Source organism: Gopherus evgoodei, chromosome 16, assembly GCF_007399415.2.
Source record: "Gopherus evgoodei ecotype Sinaloan lineage chromosome 16, rGopEvg1_v1.p, whole genome shotgun sequence".
Taxonomy (NCBI): Eukaryota; Metazoa; Chordata; order Testudines; family Testudinidae; genus Gopherus; species Gopherus evgoodei.
Genome location: NC_044337.1, coordinates 6,632,280 through 6,641,226, shown reverse-complemented (window position 1 = coordinate 6,641,226; position 8,947 = coordinate 6,632,280). Strand labels below are relative to the sequence as shown.

The following is an 8,947-nucleotide window of genomic DNA, read 5'->3' as shown; positions in this document are numbered from 1 at the left end:
TAATCTATTAAGGGGGGGTCAGCCAGTTTTCACACCCTGAACTGCTCACAGAGTCTCCTCGCCACCTGTGAACCGTGCAAAATTCACACGTGTTCCCCTTGCTGTTGCCACTAGAGGGTGATGGCTGTTGGGAAAAGACAGGAGGCTGCTTCTCTTTCTGCCTCCGGATTGCCTGTCCTCGGGATTTTAAGGATGAGCTTCCCGGGTGAGAAGGTCCCTACCCAGCTCCCTTCTGTCCAAGAGCCCAGAGCAAGGAGCTGCTAATCTCCCACCTCAAAGGGGCCCTGGGCTGCTGAGAGACATGATTTCAAGTGCCACCACAAACGGGCCCCGTCCCAGGCTGTAACTACTGTCTTTGGGAAGCAAACAGATTCTACAGTCACCGTCTGAGCCAGGAACTGCAGGTAATTGAGAGGGAAGGCAGGAAAGTAGCTGTAAATGCCTTTTCCTTCCCCTTACCCACTGCTGATCCCTATGTGCCTGAACCCCAGATCCGCTCACTGCACAGATCCAGAGCAGCTGTTACTGTCCTAGCCTGAGCAGAGAGATCCCACTGGAAAGGTAACAGCGATCAACCTCCCAGCTGGAGGGCGAGTGGCACTGAGGAAGGAGAGAAGAGACTGAAAGGGGCAGAAGGAGAAATAAGGGCTGAGATATGAGCTCCCAGATCTAGCAACTGCATCATCACTGGGCCAGTTTGTTTTCCTTTTAACCAGCGGGGAAACAAAAATCAACGCCAGTTCCCTTCCTCTTCATAGCAAACTCGCTTCTGAGGGAATATCCTGCCCGAGGGAACAGTGTCATCAGAGGGGCTCGTTTTATTCTGTCATTGTACAGCGCTTTGGTCATGGAAGGTCAGTGTTTAATATTTCTACAGACAGGATGAAATCCTGCCCCAATGACTTCAAGAATTTCCCCCCTGTTAATTTTTTTTTTCCTGAAGCATCCGGTTTGGCCACTGTCCGGGAAGGAGGTCTGACCGGCTGCAGCTTTGGTCTGACAAGTCCCAGTTTTGCGTTCTTTGTGTCTGCCTCTTAGTAAGCTCTTTAGCTTCACCTCTGTGTTTTGCATCAGGCTGAGGATATTGCCAGAACTTGATCAATAAAATAGGAGGGCAATTTCCCTGTCTTCAGAGCTTTCCATGGGGACAGGATTGTAGGGTTTGTGCAGTCACTCAGGTGTATAGAATTCCTGTGTCCTCTCCACACTGGGCTTGGCCATGGTCTCTCTGCAGGTGTGGAGATGAACACAGGGGTGCTGGAACAATTTGCCAAGTGGGGGTTCTGAGAGCCTTTGTACCAAACTGTAAATCCTGTGTATGATGGAAACCACTTCAAACCAGGGGGTGCGGCAGCACCCCCCAGTTCCAGCACCCAGGAACAAGCACCAGGCTTTGTACTTGATTTTTGCCTAACTCATCAGGTCCCCTTCAGTGGGAGGTCTCCAAATTTCCTACAAGGGAGCACAATGCATCTGACAGCAGAGTGGTGACGTTCCCAAACGGTCTGGTTGCAGAGCATATCACCTCACTGTGTAGCACTATAGTCAGCTTGCCTCAGTGTCCCCCACTTGGTTCGCCAGTTAAGGGAGGTGTAGCCCGGAGTTCTGAAAAAATATTGCTGCTCTTAGGAACTTACAGTTCTTCTGGTCCTTCCAGCCTCAAACCATCCCTTCCAGCCTGGGTGCAGGGTCTCCACAAACCTCTGTCTAGGGGTGTGCTTGAATCCTTAGCCACCGCTTGCCCTGAGTGTACCATAAGCTCTCCCTAAAAGAGCTGTACCTTGGAATATGGTTGGCTGGCTCTGAGCTTCCACCACCCTCTTACAGTCTATGGCCAACCCACTAACCACCCAGACCTACCCAAATCTGAGCAGGGCTGGAGCACTGCTGGAGCATCGCTCCAGTACCTGAACTGCACTCCGGCACCTGGGGCTTGTCATTTTCTGAGGAACCCCATGCTCCTGCGCAGCTCGGCAGGCGAAGTCTAGCATCTGGCAGGGCCAGGAAGGGAGCAAGGAGGGCCCCACCTGCACACACACCAGGTGATGCTGCAGCTGGCTGCTCTAGATCTGCAAGCAGCAAGAGCCAACAGGGCAGGGCAGGGAGCCAGGCCCAGCCCCATGGGACAGGAGCTGCCTCTGCAGGGTGAGTGCAAGACAGGCTCATTCTCCAAACCCCCTCCCTTGGGGCCTCCCCTCCACACTGGGCCAGGACAGAGACTGGACAGTGACATATACACTGGAGAGTGGGGCCTGCCACCCCAATGAGAATGGCTTCCTCCCGCCCACCCAAAGGACTTGCCCTACCCATGCCCCTAGAGAACCCTTCCCCACAGAGCTGGGAGCCTGATCGCTCCCCTGCACCCTGATAGAGAGCCCCCCAGGAAGCAGAGCCCTCCCAGCGCTGACTCCTGCTCCCTGTGCAGGCGTCAGGGCAGTTCCTCAGCCTCAAGGGAGACAAGCTGCATCTCAACCACGTTTCACTCCTGAAGCGGTGCGTGCATCTGGGGTGGACACTTCCTTCACCCAGTTTAGTTTCTCTTGCTTCTTCCCTAACTCAGCCCCAAGGGGTCGGGAGGGTTTTGACTCGGACAACTCGCCCATGTCACAACGTCACCTCGAGCTGAGCTAGCGCAAGTCGGTCATTGCCTGCCCACTTACCTTTCCACTCCTAGCTACGCCGCCGGCCTCCAAGAACATTTTCCCCTCTGTTGAGATGAGATATACCCGCCGTCAGAAAGGAAGGATCATTTAAAAACCATGCACCATTTTTGTAACAAAAGCTCTGGAAATGTGTGACAAACCCTGATCTCACCCACTTCCTTTCCCCTGAGCAGAACTGCCTATTCCGAGACCTGCTGTAATCCCAGACAGAACAAGGAGAAGAGCTGCAGGTCCGATATGCAAGGCCGTGAGGCGATCGTGAGCAGTGCCCACATAGGTGAGGAGTAAGCAGCTTGCCCAGTGAACGGAGAAGAATTGTAGAATTCCACCCAAGCAGTTGCAAGACCTCGCCATTCTGTCATCCCGCCTCCTTCACTGCAGTACCCATATCCTAGACATTCAGGGCTTCCCACTCATCCAAACTGATATGAAACAGGGGTCTTTCCCCTTGCCCATCCTTTTTCTATGGCTCAGGTGGGATTTTGAGAGAGTATAAGTCCCCCTCCTGGTGAAGGGTTTTTGTGGAGTTTAGTTCTGGTGACTTTTAATATTCATGACAAGCCCCACTGTCCTTCCTACTCCTGAGGTTCTCTTTCTCCCCAGCGCAGGGAGCAAATCATGGCTGGATTCCCTTTTCATTCCAGCAGGTGATGGGATGCCGAGAAAGAATGAGGAGCAGAAGCCCCTGCATGAAGCCCCTGAGGTGGTGGAGCCTCCCATGACTTTATCCACAAGATCCCAGAGCCCTGAGTGGGGAGGTGTCTGTGAGACTCGGTGCGGATCAGAAAAGCGGCAGAGGAACCCGCTGGCACAGAGCCGGGGTAAATCTGCTCGGGTGGGCGATGGCCTCACCCACCAGGAGAGACCAAATACGTGCATGGACTGCGGGAAGAGCTTCAACAAGAGCTCGTCTCTGATTATCCATCAGAGAACCCACACAGGGGAGCGGCCCTATGCCTGCCCCGAGTGCGGGAAACGCTTCACCCAGAGCTCCACTTTCCTGCGGCACCAGCGGATCCACACTGGCGAACGGCCCTATGACTGCGCCGAGTGCGGAAAGAGCTTCCGGGTGAGCTCCCACCTGGTCCGGCACCAGCGGATCCACACGGGGGAGCGGCCTTACGTGTGCACTGAATGCGGGCGGAGCTTCAGCGTCAGCTCCCACCTGGTGCAGCATCAGCGGATGCACACGGGCGAGCGGCCCTACCGCTGCGCCTGCGGGAAGAGCTTCAGCCTGAGCTCCCACCTCATGCAGCACTGGACCATCCACACGGGCGAGCGGCCCTACCAGTGCGCCCAGTGTGGGCGGAGCTTCTCCATGAGCTCCGCCCTCATTAGGCACCAAAGACTCCATGCGGCGGACGAGCCCCGCCAGTGCGCCCAGTGTGGGAAAAGCTTCAGCCGCGGCTCGGAGCTGAGCGAGCACCAGAAGATCCACACGGGGGAACGGCAGCATGAGTGTGCCCAGTGCGGGAGGAGCTTCGGCGCAAGGTCCAATCTCCTCCAGCATCAGCGGACCCACGCGGGCGAGAGGCCCTACACCTGTGCCCACTGTGGGCGGAGCTTCAGCCGAAGCTCAAACCTTATTACACACCAGAGAATCCACACAGGCTAAGAGCCTGGCCCATGTGAAAACCATGGGCCGACAGTTACAGGCCACATCCCATCCAAGACATGGGCATTCTCTTCTTGGGGCATGTGGAGCTCTTTCCCACTCATATGCTGCTCTTGGGATGCGGTGGGGTGAAAAGACAATGAGGAGATGTTGTGGGAAGGGATCTTTTGGGATACAAGGTAACCAGGAAAGGAGGCAGAAGTGGGTGTTGTTGGTGAGTCATGATGGGTCACTTGCTGGAGGATTTTCTGCCGCTCGAGGTCTTCAAATCACAATTTGAGGACTTCAGTAACTCAGACATAGGTTAGGAGTTTGTTACAGGAGTGGGTGGGTGAGATTCTGTGGCCTGCGTTGTGCAGGAGGTCGGACTAGATGATCATAATGGTCCCTTCTGACCTTAAAGTCAATGAGTTTGAGTTGGGTGAGTGAATGGAGCAAGGTTCCCAGGTAACTCTGGGCCTGTTTGATTATCAGTGAATTTGCATACTTACATTCTCTTTTTTTCCTTTTTATTAGCTGGCAAATCTTTTTTTCATTTGGGTTGCTTGGGGAATCCTGAGCCGTGCACGTCTTGGCCTTGGGCAGGGAGTGAGCTGGTCAAAGAAGGGTGATCTGAGATGCCCTCCAATTAAGGAAAGTCTGGAGTGTTAAAAGGAGTGGACAAGTAAACACATCAGAGGCTAAATGCATGTGAAACGGGGTAATCTAAATGGCAGAGCTGGTTGAAAACCAACAAACTGATTTTCCGGGGCGGGGAGTCAAATCTAACACCAGGACCGCTGTATTGATAGTGGTGTTCATTTTCATACCAAAATCATTAAAAGCCTCCTTTCTTCATTTAAATGAAACTGTCACCAAATTTCTAGTCTGCTGCAACAGAGCACTGCAGAATCCAGAGACTTTGCTGCAAGATTTAGGTTCAACTGCTGCAGGGACTTGGATAGATGACATATCCATATAGGAGTTTGGCTGTATAGCAATGTCAAATTAAAATGGCCAAATTAAAGAAAAATCCTCCCATTTCTCTCTTGGGGTCACTGCTGCACACATTTAGTACCATGCAGGCTGCAGACTGACATATATAGTCTCACTGACGTCAGTGTGACTGCAGACACTAGTAGGTACTAAGCTTGATAAGCATTGGCATGACTGGGCCCGTATTTGGTATGTTTCCCTTGTGCTTGTACAGAATGCGTGTTCTCCATCCGGTTTCATGTGACAGCGTTTCCAAAAGTTAATAATATATTTGACCATCAAAAACTCAACATAAATAAATTGTACTGTATAGCAGTGGTGATACGTATCAAAGTGGATGTGAAAGGTTGGGTGGTTCATATCCTGTGATTATTGATGCTGCTCCAAAAATTGATGAAATTGGGACATTCCCATAAGACGAATAAGGACATCTGTGAATTGTGCACCTTTTACCGAGCAGGAACTGAACCAACTGTATGCAGCACGCTACAGAAAAAAAAGCCCACGGCTCTGTGATGCTGCTGGTGTCTGGGCCTTCATTTTGCTCGCTAAAGAAAACAGCACGGTCTCTCCCCCAGGGTCCGCCACACTCTGCCAAAGGAGTTAGCAGGTGTTTCCTGAGCCTGCTGCAGGGCTGGTATACCAAAGCTGAGTTAATCTCCACACTGACCCTGTTTGGAACTAATTAGCGAGAAGGTAAAATAAGCAAAGAAACAGAATGGGATGAAAAGACACATTAGAAAGGGGAAGCAGGCTTTAAAATATGTAGATTGTAGGGACCGGGGCCCTCTTTTTGGTCTGTGTCTGTCCAGTGCCCAGCACAACGGGTCCTGTCCATGACTGGAGGTCCTTGGTGCTACTACCATACAAATAATAAAAGCTTGAAAAACACCTAAAGGCCAGATTTGTAAGAATATTTAGGTGCCTGAAGCTGCAGATACTTTTGAAAATTCCCACCAGGTGCCTAGGTGCCTAACCTCATTAGGTTCTTTAGAAAATCCCACTAGATGCCGATCTACATCCTTAGGCACCTGAATACCTTTGAAAATCTGGCTCTAGGTATGGGGCTTAGGCCATTACCCACAGGTTCCAAACTATGGATAAGCTAGCAGCCTGGATCTGAAATGGCCTGGTGGTATCTGTCATTCTCCAGCACAGCCTGCATACTCAAGATGTCCAGAGAATGGAGACGCCCCTACACCCTATCCCCAGTCCACCCAGAGCCCAAGCAGCAGGCCCAAGAGTGTATTCTCCCCAGAGGCAGGGCAAACGAGGGAATATTTAGCAATTAGTGTCTCATCAGAGTGTGCAGGCACATGCTTTTCTCATGCCAGGCTGCAGCTCTCACTCAAACAGAACCACCCCGTTTCCAGTCCAGTATCCTTTCCTTCACAGCGTGTCACTAAAACATTTGGTGATAAGCTAGAGGCAGTTTGAGTTTGGAATGAGATGATCCCATATCCTCCTTCTCTTGCCCTCCCAGCTCTATTGTCAGCCAGGGCTGAGGCTTCTGTGCGTTGTCAGACTGTTCATGGATCCATTTAATTCTGATCATTGATGGAGAGGTCAGGAAAAAAAAACACTTTTTCCCCTAATCCAGCCAAGATTTAGGGGGAAATTCATCCTGTGCAGAGAGCCAACACACCCTCCTCCCCACTTGCACCCGTACAATGTGCACTGAAGCCCGGTGAGCATGCAGGTAAGTTCTCCAGCTGGAAATAAGACCAAACATTCCCAGCAGTTTTGCAATCAACTAGGTAACAGATGACAAAACAGGCCCAGGAAACAAACAGCCTCCACCTCGTTAATAAATAAAATGTTTCCACACAATTTTCCAAGGGGAAATGACTGGAAAGTGGGAATTACGGATGATGGGAGCTGAGGGGTCGAAGGTGGCAGCTATTCTATTGCCTATGAAAGGCAAAGTAAGAGAGGGTTGAAATGCTAAAGCAGAGATGGATTGAGCTGACACTGCGGAGCCCAGCACCAGCCATGGGGAGAGCAGCGGAGTAAAGCCTCATAGCTTTACTCTGCTTGGCAGCAGGGGTCTGTGAGGACATCTGCTCAGGTGAGTGACAGATGAGTCACTTTACCCTTTAACAGTATGGACCTTCTGGCTAGACCCTACCGAGCAAACGCAGAATTGAGAGTTTATCAGGTCAAGACTAATTGGATGATGAAGAGCCCATGGGGTGGTTCTTTAAAGTTTGTTTCTGTATTAAATAACAAGAGGTCTCAGATTCTCTTTACAACTGTCTCCTCTTATCTGCTGCTGTTAGCCATACCCAGGGTCCGGACACTATGTGGGACACTGGACCTAAAATGTACACTCATACGAGTTAGTGATAGAAAAGATGCAGCGAGACCAGGTTTCAAGGCAAGGACAATTATGCCATTAGCATTTGCAAATATCTACACACTGCTGTTTGCTATTGACACTAAAGCTGGAGGGAACATGGCGTTTCTTCCAAAGAAAATTTTGAATATTCACCAAAAAAATTCAAAAACTAAATATTTCTGCCAAAAAAATGATATAGTTCAATTCTGAAATGCCGCCGTGGTGCCTCCTGGGAGTTGTGGTTCAGGTGTTTCATACTCCCACTGTCCTCTGTTGGCTGGACTCACTGATCAGACTACAGTTCTCATGAGGCACCACAATCTCCTGTCTTGGTGAGGGGAGGCAACGCATCATAACAGGGGCACTGCTGGGGATGCTCCATTTTTTTTTAATGAAAATTCAAGATTTCCCACTGAAAGCAGACACTTCTTTGCCAAAAAAATATATATATTTTGTTGAAATCCCAGTTTTCTTCTGAAAAATGGCTTTGACTGAAAATTCTTAACTGCCTCTAAGTGATGCCCTTGGGATAAACTCAGCTTTGCACTTGGTTAGTTTTAACAAACAATGTCGGCCATACTTACAGGATGGAGGACTCTATCCTGGGAAGCAGTGACTCTGAAAAAGATTTGGGGGTTGTGGTGGATAATCAGCTGAACATGAGCTCCCAGTGTGACGATGTAACCAAAAAAGCTAATGCAATCCTGGGATGTCTAAACACGGGAATCTTGAGTGGCAGTAGGGAGGTTACTATACCTCTGTATTAGGCACTGGTGTAACTGCTGCTGGAATCCTGTGTCCAGTTCCGGTGCCCTCAATTCATGAAGGACGTTAATAAGTTGGAGAGGGTTCAGAGAAGAGCTACGGGAATGATGAAAGGAGTAGAAAACCTGCCTTATAGTGATAGACTCAAGGAACTCGATCTATTTAGCTTAAAGAGAAGGTTGTGGGCTGACTTGGTCACAGTCTAAGTACCTACATGGGGAAAAATATTTAATAAGGGGCTCTTCAATCTACCAGAGAAAGGTGAAACACGATCCAATGACTGGAGGTTGAATCTGAACAAATTCAGACTGGAAGTTAAGCCTACATATTTGACAGTGAGTATAATTAATCATGGGGGCAATTTCCCAAGGGTTGTGGTGGATCCTCCATTACTGACCATTTTTAAACCAACACTGGATGTTTCTTCTAAAAGCTCTGCTCTAGGAATTAGTTTGGGGCAGTTCTCTAGCCTGTGTTATACAAGAAGTCAGAATAGACAGTAACCATGGTCCCTTCTGGCCTTGGAATCTATGAAACCTCAACTCTGAATTTTTGGGGCTTGTCAGACTTGGGTTTGGAATAATCAACAAC

The 8,947-nt window shown here is 50.0% G+C and overlaps 1 protein-coding gene across 5 annotated transcripts; it reads left to right on the top strand.

Annotated features, from left to right (window-relative positions):
• The first annotated feature begins 215 nt into the window (after positions 1–215).
• On the top strand, positions 216–4,575 carry LOC115636015 (zinc finger protein 436-like). Of its 5 annotated transcripts, none has more exons than XM_030535570.1 (4): positions 216–404; positions 759–854; positions 2,837–2,940; positions 3,311–4,575. In XM_030535570.1, the coding sequence occupies exons 3-4, from the start codon at positions 2,901–2,903 to the stop codon at positions 4,276–4,278; spliced, it is 1,008 nt and encodes a 335-aa protein (XP_030391430.1). In that variant the 5' UTR covers positions 216–404; positions 759–854; positions 2,837–2,900; the 3' UTR covers positions 4,279–4,575. The 5 variants fall into 5 exon arrangements, with proteins under 5 accessions (XP_030391430.1, XP_030391427.1, XP_030391428.1 ...); XM_030535567.1 differs by having other exon boundaries at positions 3,308–4,575; XM_030535568.1 differs by lacking the exon at positions 759–854 and having other exon boundaries at positions 3,308–4,575.
• Positions 4,576–8,947: the final 4,372 nt, after the last annotated feature.

Excerpts from the sequence above, each read along its gene's own strand:
- LOC115636015 (XM_030535568.1), top strand. The coding sequence starts at position 2,901 with ATGCAAGGCCGTGAGGCGATCGTGAGCAGTGCCCACATAG. Across the intron at positions 2,941-3,307 it reads CGTGAGCAGTGCCCACATAG|CAGGTGATGGGATGCCGAGA; the intron begins GTGAGGAGTAAG and ends TTTTCATTCCAG.